Source organism: Mus musculus, chromosome 12 (genome assembly GCF_000001635.26).
Source record: "Mus musculus strain C57BL/6J chromosome 12, GRCm38.p6 C57BL/6J".
Lineage (NCBI taxonomy): Eukaryota > Metazoa > Chordata > Mammalia > Rodentia > Muridae > Mus > Mus musculus.
Genome location: NC_000078.6, coordinates 100,187,688 through 100,210,133, shown reverse-complemented (window position 1 = coordinate 100,210,133; position 22,446 = coordinate 100,187,688). Strand labels below are relative to the sequence as shown.

General features: G+C 45.8%; 1 protein-coding gene and 1 long non-coding RNA gene across 3 annotated transcripts; both read right to left on the bottom strand.

The window, feature by feature from the left end:
• Window positions 1–309: 309 nt before the first annotated feature.
• Calm1 (calmodulin 1) lies at window positions 310–10,699 on the bottom strand. 2 transcript variants are annotated; one of them, NM_009790.5, is made up of 6 exons: window positions 10,418–10,699; window positions 7,711–7,741; window positions 6,416–6,559; window positions 4,415–4,521; window positions 3,901–4,036; window positions 310–3,734 (listed from the first exon to the last, which is right to left on the bottom strand). In NM_009790.5, the coding sequence occupies exons 1-6, from the start codon at window positions 10,418–10,420 to the stop codon at window positions 3,706–3,708; spliced, it is 450 nt and encodes a 149-aa protein (NP_033920.1). In that variant the 5' UTR covers window positions 10,421–10,699; the 3' UTR covers window positions 310–3,705. The 2 variants fall into 2 exon arrangements, with proteins under 2 accessions (NP_033920.1, NP_001300863.1); NM_001313934.1 differs by lacking the exon at window positions 10,418–10,699 and adding an exon at window positions 9,829–9,990.
• Window positions 10,700–16,595: 5,896 nt separating this feature from the next.
• Window positions 16,596–22,166, bottom strand: Gm10433 (predicted gene 10433). The gene is made up of 3 exons (NR_045282.1): window positions 21,787–22,166; window positions 21,142–21,243; window positions 16,596–18,095 (listed from the first exon to the last, which is right to left on the bottom strand). It is a non-coding gene; the product is annotated as a predicted gene 10433 (long non-coding RNA).
• Between the last annotated feature and the right edge of the window lie 280 nt (window positions 22,167–22,446).

Here is a 22,446-nt window from a genome sequence, read left to right as displayed (position 1 = left end):
CCTTAGCTGACTTGGAACTCCAGTAAGACCAGCTGGCCTTAAACTCAAGAGATCCATTTGTCTCTGCTTTACCACAGCCAGCTTAAAAATACATTTCTCAAAGTCAAGGTGGTATTGGAGATTGGGTAACCTCCAAACTACTTAATGCTAGAATAGACTACATAGGCCCTCTGTTGCCCCTGCTATCTCCAGCTCCACACTCTCACCTGCTAGATAGATAGGTCCTGGGGATTCTACTTGAGGGCAGGAAGGTTTGTCTCGTATACCGCAAAGGGAACTGGAAGCTATAAGAGCTAAAAACCTACACAGTTCACAGTTAAGAGATGAAAGGCTGCAGAAATGTTTATTGAATACAGTGCCAGGTTTATAAATAAAACTTATTTACAATTTCCATAGAGTTGGTCCCCCGTCAGAGAGGTGGTTAAATCTCCAAAACAGTTTATCTCAAGATTTACACAACGTCCAAGTACAACTCTTTGTCAAACAGCCACAGTGAAGGGTGACTTCGGTAACAGAAGGACCACCACCATCCTTGCTATAGGTGTTTTAATGAACATCGTCGATATAGGGGAGGAGCACACATCCCTGATTTCTTACTCAAAGGGATAGATGGCAAATAATCTGACTTCTACCGGACAACTTCAAGGGGTATTGAAAAAAATTAAGTAGGTGACCGCCAGCTGAGTGGGTCAGTTGGGACACATCAGTGTAACTCTGGTCGCTGCCAAAGAGAAATACACATAGGACACACAATAAATCATTCAAATGATTAAGATAACTGAACTAAGAGTTGACTTGACCAAATTTACAGTCTTCATTCAAGAAGAAGTTCCCAGGATGCTGAGGGGCGAATGATAGATGCTATTCCTCTTGTGTGACATAACACTAGGCCTACCGGGCAGCCATTCCTTACAATATAGTTACAAGTTGGACATGCACTTATAAAGAGAATATAAAAATATGTACAATAGCTCATCTTCAATGTGTTTAAGTTGCTCAAAGACACCAATTAAAGTGTGCAAAAATTTGTCAAAAAATCAGAAAAAGCCTTCCCTGGCAACAGTACATTAAAGCCCATCTGAACTATCAAGATGTTTGCCTTGTTCAACAGCTCCCCCCAACAGACAGAAAACACACTATGTAGAGGTGTGCCAAGGGCTCAGCAGTTTCTTAGGGCAAGTCTCAGGCTAAAGCAGGATGCCAGTTAACTAGTCACTTTATATATATATATTTATATAAATATATGTATATATTTATAGAGTAGTTATAAGTGAGGGACAGTTTACAGGAAAGTGTTATCTGACCTCAGGGGTACTGCCTTGACACCCCACTCTTTCTATCTCACGAACTCAAACTGCCAACACCAAGCCCTGGGCTGCCTGTGCCCCAGGATGCCAGAAGGCTGAAGTGGGGGGGGGGGGGACGACTCTGCCTCCTACAGTTCCAAACCCCAGCTTCACATTCCTCGGAGGTTAGGGTTTCTGGTTCTCATGCAGGATTCCTAGTTACACAAGAATCCTGTTTTGGAGGTAAGCTTTTAGGACAGGCTATGGGCTGTTAAAGCATCATCTACCCAGCTTCTACAGACTTGGTAAAAGATAGGAGGCAATTTTTTAAAAAGTCACCTCCAAACCCCTTTGAAATCACCAAGAGGTTACAGACAAGCCTGAGACCGGGTCATCAACTGGGTGATTTAATCCTCTTACAAGACATATCCACTGCCATTCACTTCTTCACACCTGGAACCCCCCCTCCCCCAGTCCTCTCTACCAGGAGGGAATACCTAACGATTCAGATACCAAAGTCAAAGTCATCAGCCTGTGCCAACCACCCAGTCCAAGGATGAGCAGAGGTGCTCAGGCAATGTCTTCCTCTCTACTGCTCGGACCCATCCCTCTGGCAGAAAAAAAAAAAAAAAAAATCTAAGGAGCTACAAAACGCCAGAAAGACAGGGAGCAGGAGAGGGAGCAACCAGGGATCTAGAGGTTAGCCCCGAGTGCACCCACGTGGTTGCCAAGGGCTTCTCATTGCCTTGCTAGAAGCCTGCAGCTCCGACACCCCCGAACTTGGAAGCCAAAGCTCCTTGCTAGTCAGATACAACCAGTTAACACCCTGAAAAATGTATAAGGCCCTTGTTTTTTAAATGCAACACACTTCTAAGGGGGGCTTTTTAAGTAGACCAGTGCCTTGGAAGGGACCAGTACCAGCAGGTCTACGTTTTGGTTACAGGTTTGTAATTAGACAGGAAATTCATTCTGGGATATTGTTTCGTTTCTTTGCTCTCAAGCTACAGTGTTATGCACTAACTGTACTTAACGGGGAGAAAAGGCAGTTAAATAATAATAATAAAGAAGTATAGCGGCTAAAGATAAGTATAACCATAAATTACAAACTGAATCAAAGGTAGTGTCTTTGTCTGGCCTGCTTTTGCCATACACAGTGAGTATAGGAATACAGACACACTAAATCATGTCTCCCGCACAGATGGCCTCATGTAGTTACAACAGGTCAGCAGCAGCACAGCCAAGACATCCTAACTGTACGCTGGAGACGCCTTCTCTCACCAGGGCTCTAGTCTGAACATCACCTGACTGTGATCTGCGCATGTGCACACAACACAGAAAATAACAAGACTTACGTGGTCATAGACGGCAAAGAACTCCGAGTCTGTCTGGTTTCAGGAGTTGTGGCTAGAGAACCTGGTGGGAAATCCAGCTTGCACTGGATGTTGCGTGTCTCTGTGTATGCTGACCTCCCCTCCAGCGGCCTTGGCCTTGTCCCCCTTCCAATCTCAGCTTTACAAAGCATTTAACACCACTTTTAAGTTAATGGTCTTTTTATTGGAAAAAAAAAAATAAAAGACTAGCATTTACAACTTGGAATGGACGTAAATTATCATTTCCTGAACAGCAATGTTGATGGTGTGCTCAAGTCCACAGACACAGCCTACTCTGCTGGCTCCGAGTCATGGTTCACTAGGTTTTAAAACACAGTCCAAAAATGCTCCCTTAGGAAACATTTCTTAATAAAATGTGTGGGATTTGGTGACAGCCTTGTTGTTCAGTCACTCCAATGCAATGCGCACAGCAATGAACCATCACACTCGGGCTCGCCACCAGGGTGTCACTGTCACCATGGGACTGGGGCACTTGATGAGGACTGTCCTACTTCTGGGGCTGTGTCTCAGAGTTTAGCCTTCCCCCATTCTCTGCACATCAATCATCCTGAGGTAAACCAATTTTAAATGTTTGCTTGCAGTAAACTGGCTGCTGACAATTTATCTGAACAGATTGAACTAGAAGCCATCTGAGATTTTGAATTTGTTTTTTCCATTTTTCAGTTTTAATACAAATGCCTGACTGTGCTCAATCATCAAGCTGCATGCATGAGAAACTGGCCAGCCCAAACAGTGTATTAATCATTAGCAAATGGAACTTTAAGGAGTCCACTAAGTGCTTCCTTATAAGGTAGTACGAGTATTTATACTGTAAAACTGATGTAGGGGCTTGACTTTAGGGGCAGGACCACCGACCAATACATGCAGACTTTGTGTGTGGACAGAGGGGCTTCTGACATTCAGCTTCGCTAGATACAAACAGAATGAAGAAATGAACTTTTTCTTTTTTTTTCTTTTTTTTGTAAGAGGTAAGTAAAAGATTTCAATTTGATTCTTCTAGAGGGGGAAAAGTAGTTGAAAGTAGGTCTTCATTTTGCAGTCATCATCTGTACGAATTCTGAAAAGACAAATAATCATAACATTTCAGTATCTTCAAAAGCAGCTGTGGCCAACACATCTACTGTGTACAGCACAACTGGTGACCATCCACAGCAGGCGCTGACCTGATGTAACAGACCTCAGGGCTACTGAAAACCAGGCTGAAGACTACACTTAGCCTTTACCTTCATAGTTGACTTGTCCGTCGCCATCAATATCTGCTTCTCTGATCATTTCATCTACTTCTTCATCTGTTAGCTTTTCTCCTAAGTTTGTCATGACGTGGCGCAGTTCTGCCGCACTGATGTAACCATTCCCATCCTGTGAACAAGCAATGACGTTACAAGGCACTGGGGGATGGCGGTTTTAAGAGGACAATCTCTCTGAATGAACTTACTCTTCTTCCTCCCAGAGTAATGCCAACTCTGTACCCCAACCCTCCCCCATCCCCAGACCCCACCAGTTATCAAATACAGAACGCAGACGGTTTTTCAAAAGCAGACAGACACCAAACAGAACAAAGATGGGGACAGTCAATTCAGTGTTTCTCTCTGCTGGACCTCACCTCAGCCAGGCCAATACTGCCCCTTACAGGAGTCAGACACTCAGGCCAACTCTAACCAGCCAACAGGTGCAACTTTCAGCCGTGCCAGCACAGGGCACCATGTGCACCTCTCCAAGGCCAGTGTGCAAGATTACCTTGTCAAACACTCGGAAGGCCTCGCGGATCTCTTCTTCGCTATCTGTGTCTTTCATTTTTCTAGCCATCATAGTCAAGAACTCTGGGAAGTCAATGGTGCCATTGCCTTTAATGAGAAGAGAAACAGTCACGCAGGGTAAGGACCACCTGACTCTCCTGTGTAGCCATAATCTTAGAGCCACGGTATGGGATGTCCCCGCATCTGCTAGGACTCAAGTGCCAACCAGAATGATAAACTACTGCTCTTCTTAGGTTAACCCTCTTTAGCCAAAATGCTCCAACATCTCCCAGAGCAACAACATCACGTGACTCCACTGCTAGGCGGTGCCCAGAGCACCTACAGGTGCACAGGAAGCTGCACCTGAACTCTCAACTATGAAAACAGATGAGGCAGGGCAAAGAAAAAGGAAGCGTGCAACTGCCTGTCCAGGGAGACGCCTCGGGCCTGACTAATAATGCCCTAGTGATGTACAAAATGTTTTAGGGGAAAAAGATGAGAGAAGAAAACACCTCGCTACCCCCTGGCCAGTCTCCCTAGTCCTCTCCAGGTGCACTTCCAGCCCTAGTCCTTTCTAGCCATGTCCCTACCCAACATGGCCTTTTTTGGTACTGAGGATTGAACCCAGGGCTCTTATACGCTAAGCACTCACTCACCCTTGCTCCTAAACCCCCAATGAAGGGGGAAAAAAAGCTCAGAAACCATTTTCAGTTTAGGATCATTCATGTTCAAGAAACTGTCAGAGGAATCCACTCAAAAGCCAATATTCTCAGTGACTCCTCTAAGCTAAGGGATAAATACTCCCAAAGACAAATCCCACATTAACACTAGCTTCAAATCAAAAATAAAATTAGGAAAAAAACAAAAACCAGTAGTTATTTACAATTCATTTTCACCAGAACATTTAAAACAAGTAACTGCCAAGGCTACTGTGTATGGATGGCTTCATGCCCTCGGTTCAATCCCCACAGTGACATACCAATATACGTGAACACACCATCAAAGATTCTCTATTCATGTAAGACAAAAACAAACAACTAAGTGTTATCTATAAGCATGAGAAGATAGCTTTTGGTATCAAAACAAGGCTTTATTCAACCTCTCCAACTGTTCCATATGATATGATAGTCAAATGCACGCTCCCTACTGAGCCTGGCCTCCCAGGATTTACATACAACAGGAAAGGCCCAGCCCATGCTGCGTACAGAGGATCAACTCTGTCACCAGAAGCAGCACCGAGGAGGAGCAGAACCTTTACAAGTCTTTCAATGTGCACACAAAACCCAAGTCCATCACGACACTTAATGGCGCCATATTTTCCCAAATGGCTCCTCTCACAGCAACTGTCTAGAAAGCACACCTTAGGTTCATATTGTACCTTCTTAGCTCCTTTAAAACTTATCATTCCTACATATATGTGACTTTTCAATTAGGGGAGAGGGTGCCTCCAAACCAGTTCACTGACAAATAGGAGCAGTAAGTTTGTAATCTAGAGGAGGAACAGTCAATGTCATGGGGAAGCTGCTGGCTTTGCTGGCCCGAGCCTTGCACAGCTTCCCTTCTAAGATTCCACAGATTCCTTATAGTCTTCAGACTCTACTAAAGTTGAGGGGTGCTCCCTCCACCCAGTGCCCTCGGGCTCTTCCTCCTTTGAGAAACAACAGCTCCTTTAAGAAGCAGGTTCTCCAGCAAGTTGTTTTTACTTCCCACACAGGATTTGGTGCAGCCTCAGCAGGCAGCTGATAAAAGACTGGGCTGTAGCTCTCAGTAAGCAGAAAAGAACAATAGTGAACCAATCCAGGAAATGCTCTAGACTACGGCAGCCAGCAGAGCGACCTGACAGGCAGGCCTACAGTCTTCTATTCTAATGTCAGGAGGCTGAGGCAACCAGAGAAAGTGACTCTGCACACAGCTTTGCTCTAGGGACCTTATTCATTCTGTAATGAGTCTGAACTTGAACTACACAATATCCCTGGTGCTCACTCAGTTCTAAAGCCCTTACCATCAGCATCCACTTCGTTGATCATATCCTGCAGCTCGGCTTCTGTTGGGTTCTGACCCAGTGACCGCATGACGGTCCCCAGTTCCTTGGTTGTGATGGTGCCGTCACCATCTTTATCGAATAGGGAGAAAGCTTCCTTGAATTCTGAAAAGAGAAGTTGACTCTTTAGAATCAACACTGTTGTGACACACACTTCACTGGGGCTTGCCACAACAAGCTGTCTGAGTTGCCAGAACCCATCTGGCCTCAACCTACTGAAATAATGATCACAATAGACCTGTTGGTCTGGCTAACACATAGTAGCCCAGAAAACAAACACTAGTGACCAGGCTCAATAAAGTCACAATATCCTACTTTTTAAGAAAACTAGCTTGAACATACTTAAATTGGTCACTAAGTGTAATCTGAGACTGCCGATTTACCAGGTACAATAAAGTCCCTTCAAGAGAGTCCTTTCATGCTGCACTTTTATAGCCACAGTGAGCTTGTTTCATAGCAACATGGTTACTAGAAACATGCATTCCCAGGCAGTCACCACACTCTTTCTCTGTCACACTCAGGACATTTTTTCAGAAGTCCTAAACAGAAACTTTTTTATTAATTTATGTATAGTACTTGCCTGCATCCCCTGTATATGTGTCTTTATGTATACCACATTCGCTCCTGCTGTCTGCAGAGGGTAGGGCAGCATTGGACCCCTTGGAACTAGTTATAAGCCACTGCAAATTTCCATATGGGTCTTGGGACCCTAACCTGAGTCCTCTGCAAAGAGCAGCGAATGTCCTTGCCCAGTGAGCAATACATTAAGGTGAGTTGCTGGGCATGGTGGCACTCTGGAGGCAAACTACAGATCTTCTAAGTTCAAATCTAGCCTGGTCTACATAGCAAGTTCCAGAATAACCGGCACTACAGTATGAGACATCCATCTCAAAACAAAACCCAATTTGATGTCTCACTTTCCAATTATTACAACTCTAATGTTTACCTTTTCCATGTGTTTTAGGAGTTTTCCTGGTCGATTACTAAAAGATTTATGGCCTAAGAACTATGAAGTCTATTTCAGAGTAGCGGCTTCGGTGGATCTCATTCTACAGCACAGCTATGCACACCCGAGTGTGACAGGCATAGCAGAGTCCATTCCATGTCATCCCTAAAATACCTGACCTCACTGTTGCTGCTTAAGAATTCTTAGAAAACCACACAGATTGTAGATGGGAGGGACAAGAGAGGAGACACAAGGCCAAAGCAGAGCCTAGTCCCAGTTTCCTGGGGACTCTCCAGAGTCTTCAACTTACCAGCAATCTGCTCTTCAGTCAGCTGATCAGCCTACACAGAGAAAGAAAAGATCATAATTTAATCTAGACAAGTTTGGTTGATAATAACCTAGCTTTCCTAATTATACTTTAAAATTGTGGGGCTTTTCTTCCTAATCAGTATTTTAAAAGTGTGCTGAATTCATTAGTACTGGCATTTAGTCGCAGTTACTTCAATAAAGGAAAACTGTTCAAGCTAGCTTAACAATAAAGGGTGACAACGAAGTGACAGCCTCTGCTGGCTTCATTTCTTTGGCCTGCGGCTTGCTTGGCTTGCTTGGCCTGCGGCTTGCGCTAAGCACTGCAAAGAAACCAGTCAGTCGCATGTGGGAAATGGCGCCTCTAGTGGTTAAAGTACCCTCAGCAGCAGCTGCAGCAGCAGGCAGAGAAGGAAGAGCGCCACCTACTGCGCCATAAACACTGCGGTTGCTGATTTCATCCAAGAGACCCAGCCCAATGCCGCGGACAAGAAGGCAGCCAGGACCAGGATCCTGTCCAGGGGCAGGCTTTTTAGTGCACCTTGCGCATAGCTTTGGGCCCTCCAAAATCTCCACACTGGCGTTACATAATGGTATTGGGTTGGATTAACAGGCTTTTATACCCATTTTATGAGAAACAATTAAGTAGAAAAATATACAGTAATGGGTTACCAATCCAGGTTTCATTTCAGTATAATAAATGCTTTCCAATCATTTAAATTAGGCAGTTATTTGCTAAAAGCCTACCATTTACAATGGCTAATACCTTTCAGTCAAATTATCCTATGATTCTAAAGCTAGAGAAAGACTGAATCCTAGGACTGTTACAAAACTGCAAAAATGAAGCACACAGAAACCACCACAATTATGAGGCGATACGTTACCCCTTTCCTCGTGTACAGGAGTAACTATTATCATTTCCTGGTATTAATCCTGCCCACCTTAAGATTGACAGGGACTCTGCTTTAATGCCAATACTCGGTATTTCCATGTTCTAGGTACTAAATGGCCACAAAGGTGGTTTTCATTTGCATTAATATTTAGTTTTTGCACCTCTGAACCTGTGCCTCTAGCCAGGAGAATATATGCTTTAATAAAGCCAGTTACAAAATAAACCCCAAGAGAAATCCGATGGCACTGGAGCTCATTTCTTTTCCGTGGCAACTCAGTTAATTATCGATTTGGGAGAGAACGAACTTCTACTTTTTAAATTCTAAGTGGGTCTTCCCTTCTATCCATTACTGGAAGCTACTTTTAAGGCAAATGGAGACACGATTTATGTAATGCTCGCCATGTCAGTCTTGCACGACAGGAAGCACTGTCACACCTCGTAGGAGAAACCAGCTCACCAAGGAGAGGAGTTCCACCTCCTCGGGAAAATTCTCTGACTAGAGGCCTGTCAAGTGCATCTACCTTCGGGACAACGACTCCCCCACCTCAACCCCAAGTCATTCTGGCTTTGGGTCAAAGGCGTTCCAGAACCTGCCGAGAACGACCTAGCCACCTTGCCAGGGCTGAAGGTGCTGCTGGTGATGTCAGCTCTGCCTGGCGAGGGAGAAGGGGGCTACGGCACACGCACACGGCCAACCACATATTCGCATCTGGCAATCCAGAGGCGGCAGAGAAAGCGGAAACGTACAGATGGGCATCTCCCTGCCGCCCAGGGAGCAGCGAGAGACAAGGGGCATGCCGGGCGAGGGGCCGCACTAGGGTGAAGACCCAAAGGGGCCCCAGGACCGTGGTGCTGCCTATCTCCAGCACCTCCCACCGCTCCTGCTCCCCCAGGCACTGAGCCTGCCGCCGCCTCCTCCCCAGCAGAAACTTTGCGTCTCTAATGGAAACCGAGGAGCGCGCCAACTCTCTCCTCCCCCGCCCTGCCGCCCCAATTAGCGCGAGCCGAGCACCTCCCGCGGGAAGGGGCCTCCCCGCGGACACGAGCGATCGCGCCCGTCTCGCGCGGCACCGGGAGGGGGACCGAGGTCGCACGGCCCAGCCACGCGCGCGGCCACCCTGCGGGGCCCCGCCCGGGCGCAGGGCGGCCGCTTCCGCCCTCTCCGCCCCCCAGCCTTCGCCTTCCTGCCCCCAACCCCACCCTTCCCCGGCTCCTTCCTTCCCAGCTCACGCCCGCGCCGCGCCCCCCGGGAGGAAGGAGGGGACCGCAAGCGAGGGGGGACTCCCGACTGGGCTGGTCAGGGGGTCTGAAGGTGGCTGAGGACACCCCGAGGCCGCGGTCCAAGCCCTGTACGTCTCCCGGCTCGCCGCGACCCATTCATTCTCCGCGGTCGGGGACTGACTACCGGGACGTCGCGGCCTGCCCCGCCCGGCTCCCCCGCCCCGCTGGCCCCGGCCGAGGCGCTGCGCTGCAGGCAGCCCGGGTGCGGCGCGTTGGATGCAGTGGGTGCGGGGCTGGCGGAGGGGGTGGATGCGGAAGGCCCCGGTGCAGCTGTGGCAGCGGCTCCAGCCCGCGCACAGCCCACTGTAGAGTCCAGCCCCAGAGGCGCCCAAAACTCAGAGGAGGTTCTCTGGCAGCCAGAGCGGAGATGCAAACCCGAAAATACATCCCCTTTCACTGCAGCTGCTGCGTAACACCTGGCAAAATGGGGTAGGGGGTAACCTCAACCAGGAAAAGGGGGAGACCCCAAGACTCAACTACAAATCTGTTCAGAAAGCTCGGGCAGCTGCTACGTCTGCCACTGCCGATCCCAACCTACCATGGTGCGAGCGAAGGAAGGAAGAACGGAGCAGGCGAGGGTGGCTGCACCAGCGCAGGGGCTGTGACCGCCGAGGTGCCTCCGCTTCTGCTGCTGCTAACGCGCTACCTGCGTTGTGCGCTGAGCCTCAGCCGCCGCCCGACTTCGAGTAACGGCACCACGGACACGAGACTCCCAGCACCACTGCCGTAGCGCGAGCCTGTGTGCCGCGATATATATACGGTGCGCGGTATCCCTCCGCCGCGGCAGTACCGCCTCGCGCAGGGCGGCGCTGCGGCAGCCGGACCTCACCGCAAGGCTCCGCCCCCCAGGCGCGCCCGGCGCGGCGGGCCCATTACGCGGGCAGGGGTCACTGGGGAGTCGGAGACCTGAGCGAGGGTGCTGGTCTGTTGCTGCAAGAGTCCTCTAGAGCTGGAATGCCTGCGTAGCGAAATCTGGGGGGCCGTCCCGGGCTTCCAGGCGCGTGTCCGTCACTCAGCCCCACTTCACCTGTGTGTCCCCCCTCCCACCACTCCTGGTGGCTTCGAGGTTGCAGAGCCACCAATCCTGGGTCCCCCACAGGGGAGGACCTGGAGGAGATCTAGGGGCTGAGGACAGCCGCGGGGAGGCGGAATCCAACCTTAGCTGTAGAGGCGAGAGGACTGTGTTGAGGACACGGTGGTTGGCCTTGGGGAAGAAATTGGTCAGATAATGTTACTTTTCTCATTTTGGAGAACTGTCCGAGGCACAGTTAGAAGCTCAGTTGCTAGGTCTGTGTGGTGTTGACACGCTCAACCAGTCTAGTTTTCGTGTTTTTACATACCTACTAAAATTTTAAAGATGCTTGAAGAGTTGTCCCTTGCTAGGTTTGTTCCTTATTTCCTGTGGCAAATTCTATTAGGCCTGCTTCCAAAATTAACGTAGTGAGCGGCTTATGTCGCCCTCAGAGCCCACGCTTTTGAGTTTTTCCTAATTGTCCTGGTCCTGGAAATTCATAAATTGATATATACAAAGAAGGGGAAAGATACACAGGATCACTCTGATTACAGCTGGAACTTGTGCAGCCAATTGATTCTAGTAGGGTGCTCCACTATCTTAATTACAATCTTAATTATAGTCCTTAAATAATGTTTTAACCTTTAAATTTACTATTCTTTGTTCTTCTGTAAACTAGGGTGGGGGTGGGGACAGGGACGACCAAAAACTGTTTCAGGTCTTAGTTTGGAGCCTGGAACTTAAAAGAAGAAGAAGAAAATCTTAACAAAATGCTGCAGTTTCGTTTCTTGCCAAGACAAAGCGCAGAATTTGATCTTTTGTTTGCAAGGCCAGGACAAGCTGCAGGTTGTTTCTTCTTTCAGAAATTGTGGCAAAATGTGTGATTAGCATGCTCCTCTCTGGAAAGACTAGTTACCTTTCTTTTCTGGCTTTGTCAAAGTTTGCAGATAGGTGTTTTAAAAGATTCAAAAATGTCCCTGAACATTGCAAACGCCAGAGGACTTCTTAGGATCACCTCAGACAGTATGTCAGCAGCTGTGGGACTGCGCTTCAATTTGTTCTTCCTAGAATGCTACAGAAAGGGTTAACCTGCTGTTTAAGGAGAAGCTGTAGCAGGCAGCCCCCCCCCCCCAAGGGTACTGCTGGCCCTCTTGCAAATGGTTTAAAAACCATTCACAGTCAGACACATAATATCCCTATGTTCACAGAAAAGAGACTAATAAAAATTCAGTTTAAAGCATAGTCAATAATCCAATGAATTACAGGTCTACATAGCCAAGCTCATTATTATAACTAATGATTACTAAAGGAATTTGGATTTTTTTTTTTTGTCAGACTTCCTAAGGAAGTTAGCTAAGTGCATTTTAACATTTGGTATGCAGTGACAAGGGAGAAATGATGTCCTAAAAATGAAAATATGTTTAATTACTGGGGTCCTTTTGTTTCTGGTAGTCTTCCATCCCTTATAGTTATTTTGGTTACATAGCTACAATCTATGGTTTTGCAAAACCTGTCCAATACTTTCCTGTGTCATTTAACAAATTCACTGAATAAAGTGCTCTGAAACCTTTTCATGACTTTACTTGCTAAGTGCTATTCACCTTAGGATTATCTTAATCATCATAGAACAATTTTCTGTTTGTTTATATTTTACAAATGAGTGCTCTTTTGGAATTCTTTAACATATCAAAGCGCGTCTTAGCTTTCAAGTGTAGTGGGTTTGTAATGAGGTCATGCTTTGCACAGTTTTATGGCTAGTTTCACACACTGAAATATAAGAAGGTCAAGTGACTTGCCCAGGATCTTCCTGTGAGGCGGTGATTGGGCATAAACTAGAGCGTGAGCCTTTGCTCAGGGCTCTAATATTAGATTGTATATTAGTGAAATCAGTATCTGAAAATTTAAAGATACAATGTTAGAGACTTGACTACTTCATACGTCAGGTTTTCTGTCTGACAACATAGGTCCACTGAATGTTCGTGTCCCAGTGAATTAATGTCTTAATTTATGAAGAGGTCAGCGATTTTTAAAAGCCACATAAAAATGCCATAATATACTAAGAACCCAAAAGCCTATGGAACATTCTGTGATATTTAAAGAAAGTAGTTCTATGTGAAATTATTTAAATTAAATCATGCTAGATAGAAGAGAAGGAAGAAGAATGCAGCCCTGGGCCAGGAATCTCGACCACCCTGTGCCAAGCCTCAGGTCCTCTCAGTAACAATCCAGCTTTCACGCTGCTCAAACCAGTACCACGTGGGAGGCTCGTAAGCATTGCCAAGCTCAGCTGCCAGCTTGTGGCGCAGCCTTGGCCCCTCTGGACCACAGCTTCTGTGTGCTGACACGAAGGAATTACTTCCAGAAGGCTTTTACCTCAGCAAGCCGGGTGTCTTCTATAATCACAGCTGATTTTTCTGTCCTACATGAGCAGTACTCATTGTCCAAGTGAAGCAAAGACTTCACTTCCACAGACCCTTTTTTAAAGTTTTAGATTTATTTATTGTACTTTATATGCATATGTGTGTCCCAGGTCTGTTGGATTCCCTGTAATTGAGGTTATAGATGGGTGTGAGCCACCATGCGGGTTCCCAGAATCGAACCCAGGTTCCTCTACGAGAGCAAGTACTGCTGAGCCATCTCTCTAGCCCTTCCAAAGGGTCTTAATTCAAATATATCGCATGAACGACCCTGGTAACATCTCTGAGTGGCACAGTTCCCTCTGGACCTTTCCAGGCCAGGCCTCCATCATCTACATTTATTTCAGTCATCTTGTCTTCCAAGTTCTTAGAGAAAAGTCCACTAAATACTGAGGGCTTAACAGGTTTTCCAGCTTAAAGTTCCAAATGTTTCCATACCTTCCCCAAAGCCATATACAACACAACACAATGGAGTCAGCGATAGGGAGCCAGGACACAGAGAAATAACTGGCTCGTCTTGGACCTCATTATCTCTATGCTTTGACCAACTGAACTCTTAAGTCACAAGCAGCTGTTGGTTATAGAGACATAGGAACCCAGTGCATGCTTTGAGAGAGTAAAATGTCCAACGGGATAAGATCTTAGTTTTATGCTTTCAGTTAAAACAACTGAACGAAAAACGATGCCTATCCGTGAGCATGAGCCAAAGGGTGATGTCATAGTTAATTTCATCCTTCCACTTGATTCAAACTTAGAGTCACCTGGGAAGAGAGAACTTCAACTGAAGAACTGCCCAAATCAGACTGATATGTGGCCGTCTCTGTGAGGCATTTTCTTAATTTGTGGTTGATGCAGGAGGGTTTCAGCCTGCTATGGGTGGTGCCATCCCTAGGCAGGTGGGCCTGGGCCACCTAGGAACCTTAGCTAAGCACTAAGCTGGCTGGGGTGAGGAAGCACACTGGTAACCAGCGTGCATCCTTTGGCTTCTGCCTTGAGCTCCTGCCTAGGAGCTTCTCTGATGGACTATATAACCAGTAAGCTAAAGTAAACCCTTTCCTGCCCCAGTTTATTTTGGTTGTGGTATTTACTGCAGCAATAGAAAACAAACTAGAACAGATATTGGTAACTAAGTGAGGGATTTTGCTGTGAAGAATCTGTGTTAGCTTTGGGGAATGTATGAAAGCATCTGAAACTCAAACAGACTGAATTCAAGCTCCTTTGAAAAGAGGCATCTGACAGATTGTGTAATGTAGGGGTTTTTTGTTTTTGTTTTGTTTTGTTTAGCTTTTTTGAGAGTCTTGCTATGCAGTTCAGGCCAGCCTAGAATTCTCTATGAAACCCAGGCAGCTCTTGAACTTACTACTCTAGAGGCCTCTCCTTCTGGAATGCTGGGATTTTAGGGGCATGCTACCAAGACCAAACCTTTAAATCATATCATTTTGGAAATAATTAAGCAACTATTTTCCTTATCCAAAAGCCAAATGCAAAAATTACCTTGAATCAGTATTCAAAGTATAGTCAGTAACGTTACCACTTCTTCTAGATGTGTAGGGGAGGGGGGCTATTCATAACCCGGATTTATGACAACGGACTTTCAGTAATTGTTCAGTCTTGGGAGGATCACAGTCAACTGGCATGGTAGGGTTTTGTTGTTGTTCTTGTTGTTGGTTTGGTTTGGTTCTTTTGTGACTCAGTTTTCTTAAAGAGCAGAGGTAGCGACTGACACAAGTTGGAATGTCACCAAGACCTTGATGGGCATAAAATTGAACTGTAACGCTAAATTAGACAAATTGATGCTGATTGCAGAATATATCAAAGAAAATGGCCTCGACAATTCCAGAAGTTAGGATCCAATTAGTAGAAGACAGGGAAATGGTACAGTGGGGTGAGAGGGCTTGCTGCACAAACACGAGGAGCTGGGTTTGAATCCCCAGCAGCCACGTAAAAAGATAGGCATGGCTTTATGTGCCTGTAATTCCAGCATTGGAAGACAGGGAGATAGACAGACGCTGGGATCTCACTAGCAAATCAGCCAACCAGGCAGGCAGCCTTATCAGCCAGCTTCCAGTTCAGTCTTAATTTCGATTTCATTGCTGTGAAGAGATACCATGTCCAAGGCAACTCTTTCTTTTTTTTTATTACGTATTTTTCTCAATTACATTTCCAATGCTATCCCAAAAGTCCCCCCCCCCCCAAGGCAACTCTTACAATGGCAAACATTTAATTGGGGCTGGCTTATAGTTTCAGAGGTTTAGTCCATTATCATCATGGCAGGAAGGATGGCAGTGTGCAGGCAGACACAGTGCTGGAGAAGGAGCTGAGATTTCTACATCTTGATCTGAAGGGAGCCAGGAGGGGACTCTCTTCTGCAGGCAACCAGGAGGGTCTAGATCACACTGGTCAGACTTCAGCATATAGATGAGACCCAAAGGCCCCGCCTTCACAGTGACACACTTCCTCTAACAAGGCTGCACTTCCTCTAGTAAGGCCACACCTCCTAATAGTGCCACCTCTGAAGAGCCAAGCATAATCAAACCACCTCCCTGAGAGACCCTTTTTTGAGACAGTAAGACAGAGAGGGTGATGGAGGAAGACATCTGACTCCTTCTCTATACTCCTGTGTTCCACACAGACATGTGCACCCTCACATGCTTTCACACACACACACACACACACACACACACACACACACACTAATAAACATAAAGGGATCTAGTAAAATAATAGTGTGATTGGATTTTTATGCCTAGTGAATAATAGCCTTTGTCCATCCAGAGCTGAACTATCCATTACAGTAGCCACTAATCATGTGTAGCTATTTAAAGCAAGAAATTTAAATTTAAAAACATGGTTCTTCAGCTCTGCCAGCAATACATAATCCCATAAAGTTGGTGGTTACTGTATTGGACAGTGCAGAAGAAAGCATCACTGGATAAACTTCTGTTGGGTGGTATCATTGACATTTAAAAAAAAAGAAAGATGGATTCATGAGTGCTTAGATCAGTGGTCCTGACACCCCCAACATCCTAAAAATCACACCCACGATTCTTTGTTTAGACCAATGAACCACCCCTTTGCTGATCCCCGAATATACAGATGCCACGTTAGTTTCAACATGTCAGCATGTTTAGTAGATATGCTCTGCATCTTTAGTGGCTTCTTTCCATTCAAACCTCCTCAATCATCATAGCTCCAAAAGTTACCATCTTATACTCTTGGAACGCAAGATAGTTGTCTTAGTTAGGGTTTTACTGCTGTGAACAGACACCATGACCAAGGCAACTCTTATAAGGACAGTATTTAATTGGGGCTGTGTTATAGGCTCAGAGGTTCAGTCCATTATCATCAAGGAAGGATCATGGCAGCGTCCAGGCAGGCATGGTGAAGGAGGAGCTGAGAGTTCTACATCTTCATCTGAAGGCTGCTAGGAGAAAACTGGATTCCAGGCAGCTAGGATGAGGGTCTTTAAGCCCATGCCCACAGTGACACACCTACTCCAACAAGACCACACCTACTTCAAGGCCACACCTTCAAATAGTATTAGTCACTCCCTGGGTAGAGCATATTCAAACCACAATAGTTTTGGCTCAACCAATATTAATAGATTATTGAATTAGATGTAGTGCAGTCACTTCTGGAACTGTAGAGAACAGAAGAAGTAGAAATTAAATTGAACAAAGCAAAAGAAGTCTCTTTATTGATGACCTACCACAAAATCTCTCTTTCCTAATTTGGTGGTACCCTCACATGGCTCCAAGAACATGCTCAACTGTCCCTGCTTTGACTCTGACCTGTGCCTTCTGCCCTAATGGGTAGCCAAAAGGCTGATCCATCTTTGTCTGCAGTTCTCTTCAGGAAGTTACATAACTAGCTTCTATTCCTTGCTTTTTATAATGAAGGAAATACTAAAGGCAAATTGGACTTTGAAAAAGCTATCTCTCTGCCCAAATCTAATGAAGAGCCTTCTGGAGTTTTATTTATCCTCTGAGCCATTGACCAATTAACCAACTCTAGGCATCACAATAGCATGGCTGATTTACATGATCAATGAAAAGAAGTCCTTTTAAGTGCGTTTTCCATTGTACAAATGAGTATAGCTACACTCCCTTCCTTTTCACATCCTCTTCTATAAGCCAAGTGAAATGCAGAAATTCTGCACTGTTTCAATGGCAGGCTACTGGGCTTTTTTTCATTTAGTTCTGACAAAGAAACAGTGACTTCCCAAGCAAAAGACAAGGTTGTAAAACAGCATCGCCTAGTTTCCAAGGTTGCTTGCTTCCGTTGCTCCCCAGTACCAACTATTTAATCTGTGAAACCGGTGTATGGACAATACACCTTGGGCTTGGTGTGAGGGTTACATGCGAGGGAAAACACGCGCGGGGGATTAGCTTGCAAACAATAAGCTTCAGGGACAAACAGAGGGTGCGCTTCTTCTCTTCATTCTTTGAGAGATCAGTCTGCCAAAACAGCAGAGCAGGTCTGAAGTCGATTCAGAACCAAAATTGAAGAGCTGAGGGGTCAACAGTAGGCGGGGCAGCAGTAGGCGGGGCAGCAGTAGGCGGGGCAGCAGTAGGAGAATTAGCACCCTCAACAGGCAGGCTCCAAAGGCCAGAAGCCCTGGGCTCCTGAGCCCCCACCATGCCACCACTCCTAAGGCATGCTGCTGGGTCATCAATGCCTTCCAAAGCCCAGGAGATTTGTGACTCAAGACCACCGATTTTGGTGCGCCAGCTCTACGTGTTGAACACAGTTTCAGAGGAGAGCTTGTTTCACATCAAGTTGGAAACCTGGGAAAACAATCAGAACTCAACTGCAACACGAAAACCTTACTGTAGATGCTCTAAGTGAGTGCTTTCCATAGAAGCATTTCCAACGTCCAAACTCTAAAGAAAGGCAGAGGCTAAACAAAAGCACCCAGCTCTGTGTTTTCTCTCTGTGGTTTGCATGCAGACTGCAGCCCACGTTCCGGATGGCAGGACCACAGGCCTCTGCCTGGCCATCCCTACCCTCTGGATTTTTTGCTCAGTTAGGGAGTCAGCGTGCTGCTAAAGCCAGGCAGTGAGCACTTTGATCTGGGAAAGAGCACAGTGGGTTAAACAAGCCCAGCCATACCTGTGGAACCACCTGGAAAAGAACTGAAGACGCCAGCTAAAAGTTGCATAATGTGAAATGAAAATAAAACTGTGACCTTTTGACCCTCCTGTTTATACTCCCCAATTCTGGGATGGCAGGTGTATACTACCATGTTGGATTTGAACCAAGAGCTTCCATAGGTTCAAGGAAAGCACTCTATCAACTGGACTACACACACACACACACACACACACACACACACACACCACTCCCATATCTTTCTTTTGTCTTCTCTTCCTTCCCCTTCTCCTCCTCTCCCTACATCCTCACTATCTTTATGTAGCCCAGGCTGATCCCAAGCTTATCATCCTCCTGCCTCAGTTTCTTAAGCTCTGGGAATATGGGTGCATGACTATTGATTATTATTAATTAGCACTTTACCATTTTCTTAAAAAAAAAAAAAACAACCAACAACTTCAGAATGTTACACTAAATGTTAATTGTGTAGCTACACTCTTTTGCTAACCATCTTTTTAAAAAAAAATATTTATATATATATTTCTCTGTGATCTCCTAGGATTGAGGAAAGGAAATAGGGCCACCCTGAAGCGGATAGAAGCAGAGAGACCTTAGGGCTTAACACAAGACGGTGTCAGCAACTTAGATGAAGGTCAAAGATGTTTAAACCAGCAGTATAGATAAGGCCTAGCTGGGAGAGAACACTTCTGCACAGCCAGTCCTCAAGTGAAATAACAAAGTCCAAAGCAAATCATCCTCGGCTTTCCCATAATCACTGGGAGGTCCTGAGATGATAACAGCCCCACCCCCCCACCCCGCTTTCCTTATTACAAGGGCTCTTTGAGTACAATGTTTTCAGAGGTCCAAAGTCAAAGGAAACAGTAGTGTAGCGAGATCCCAAAGCTTGCGCCAGCCCCTGCTTCTCACTCTCAGGAGTTCAGTTTCTTCTCAGGAAAAGGGAAAAGTCAGGCCAGGGAGCCTTTCTGTGATTGAGAGTATAGAATGCCACTGTGACTTAAGGCACTTGTGTAAATTAGTCAGACCAGAGGAGGCCATGTCTACTCAAGAAGTGATCCTGATATTTATTCCTCCAAATTACCAAAAAGAAGGAAGGGAAAAAGAGACAGTCAAAAGCTGGGAGAGGACACTGTCTCTTCACAAAAGGCCAGAGAAGCAACAAGACGGAACGCCAATGATGTGTTTGAGTGACTCACATTGTTTTGTTTTTTGTTGTTGTTATTGTTGTTGTTGTTTTGTTGTTGTTGTTTTGCTTTTCGAGACAGGGTTTCTCTGTATAGCCCTGGCTGTCCTGGAAATCACTTTGTAGACCAGACTGGTCTCGAACTCAGAAATCTGCCTGCCTCTGCGTCCAGAGTGCTGGGATTAAAGGCGTGTGACACCACACCCGGCTTGTTTTGGTTTTTTAAGGACTTATTTATTTTATGTATGTGAGTACACTGTAGCTGTACAGATGGTTGTGAGCCTTCATGTAGTTGTTGGGAACTGAATTTTTAGGACCTCTGCTTGCTCCAGTCAACCCTGCTCATTCCAGTCAATTCCACTTGCTCAGCCCCTGCTAGCTCCGGCCCAAAGATTTATTTATTATTATATGTAAGTACACTGTAGCTGTCTTCAGACACACCAGAAGAGGGTGTCAGATCTCATTACGGGTGGTTGTGAGCCATCATGTGGCTGCTGGGATTTGAACTCAGGACCCGGGGAAGAGCAGTCAGTGCTCTTACCTGCTGAGCCATCTCATCAGCCCTGTTTCATTTTTTAAAATAAGTTTCTTCTAAATCTTGGTATTCTTCAAAACAAAGTCATGCATTCCAAAGAGAGTATAGTTATTTAATATCTATGATTCTTCCATGATATGCCCTTAATTTAAAAATCAAAATTAGAGATAAGTCAAGAAGAGAAGCTGTAATCTCTACATTGCAGATGTTTTGTGAGTACTAGTTGCTCTTTTTTTTTTTTTTTTTCCTTAATTCATCAGATCAACTCTAGGCTCTTCTACCACTGACCTGGAATGGAATAAAACCATTCCTTCCCTCCTTCAGTGGACCTTCTCTGGACTAGAGCTCAAAAGCAAATTTACTCTGTGTAGAAAGTATAAGCACGTATTGAAGAGGCCCCCATCTCGAAGGAGCTCACAAGTCAAGGAGACAATTCACTGATCCTGGGGACAAACCCCAACAACTTTCCCATGTACATGAGCTGACGTAACAGGCTAAAAAGAATATTTCATATTTAGATAAACCTGTGACAGCTTTCTAGAAGATCTAACCTTCCTTGTTGTAAACATAAACCTGCCCCTGAGAAATATTTTGACTGAACTTGAAAAGAAATTTAAAAGCAAGCCGGGTGTGGTGGCGCACGCCTTTAATCCCAGCACTCGGACGCAGAGGCAGGCGGATTTCTGAGTTCGAGGCCAGCCTAGTCTACAAAGTGAGTTCCAGGACAGCCAGAGCTATACAGAGAAACCCTGTCTCGAAAAACCAAAAAAGAAAAAAAAAAAAAAAAAGAAAAGAAAAGAAATTTAAAAGCAACTTTGAAAAGCTGAAAGTGCTAGAAACAGGAATAGGTCTAAATACAGTTCTAACTATGACACAATTAGGTTAGGGTTCAATTTCTTCATAGCAGGATCAAATATTACAGCTGGAAAGCAATCTGGAAGCCATCTAATCTGATCTTTTCATTCCACAATCTAGAGAACAGAGGTCCAGGCATAAGGGAACTTACCCAAGAATTCCCAACTTGTTAGCATTCTGGGATCTCTTTCTAACATCAGGATCTGGCTTGACATGAACAAGTCACAGTAGACACTTCCCACTCCAGGTACACCTGGAAAGAAATGTGATGTGCTGTTTCTTTGGGGAGATATTTCTGTGGTGAGATAGCCACACAGTAGTGCCAAGTTATTTACCCACTTGGTAAACACGTTGGGAGAGGCTGCCTGAGGCCTACAAAGAGACAATCACAACTTTTCTCCTTTCTGAACAAATCTTTGCGTTTAAGAAACAGCAATAAACAACTGGTGACTATCCCTTTAGATCAAAGAACGAGTTTCACCTGAAGACAAGGCAGGCACCTGTAGGAATGTCAGAGAAGCCCATTACAACATACGCTTCGAAGAAGGATAGTTGCAGGGAAAAAAAAATCAGATAATCCAAACCCTCATGTGTCAAAACCACAGATGTTTGGAGGTTAAATTGGGAATTTCAAGAAATCCACAAGATTTCATTTTCTTAGCTTGGTTCCTAGAGCAGTGAGTATAACCAAGTAGCATTTCTTCCCCGCAGGTTTTCTTGATTCCTGGGCTGTGAAGTTACTGTTCCCCAGTGCAACCTCACAGCTGTTAGTCTGGCTCCAGAAAGTGAGCCATACCTGTAGTTGAAACCCAGCTAGATCTGGTTCCGGGCTCCGCTTCTCAAATTGCTGTGAGTTAAGGCGTGACAGTTTTCACCGTGCCTGAGCAAACTGTGGTGAAAGAGCTGGCCACCGGATTGTTTGTATCAAACCCTCGTTTCTAGCCCCTCGGGGAAACCTAGCCTTGGGGGAGATAGGGAGGAACACTGGTCCTTCTAGAAACAGAAGTGACCATGAGGGTTCTTCTCCGAGAGTCGGGGTGCTGAGCCCTGCGCTCCTAAACAAGGGATCAACCCGAGCAAGGATTTTAGAATGTGGGAAGTTTTTCTCCTTCCTTGCTGGCAATTGTTTTCCCTAACGCGCCTGGCGACTGCAAAGACGCGCCACCTGCGAGGACTGGAATCAGCGAGGGTCGCTCCACATCTTCCCTTTAGGGGGGGAGACACAGAACACATCACAGGGACTTAATAGTATTTTTAGGTCAATTATGCATTTCTGAGGGTCCAAAGCCCACATAGTTGAGAGGAAGAGCAAGCCTCACACCCCGCAACTCTGACGGGCGGGGTCCGGGCGGGGCGCGGGCGAGGGTACTATATCTCTCCGCGGAGGAGCACACGGCTGTGGCCACACACCCCTCCGAACGCACTCGCTAGCCGGGTGCTTAGTTGGCGCTGCTGA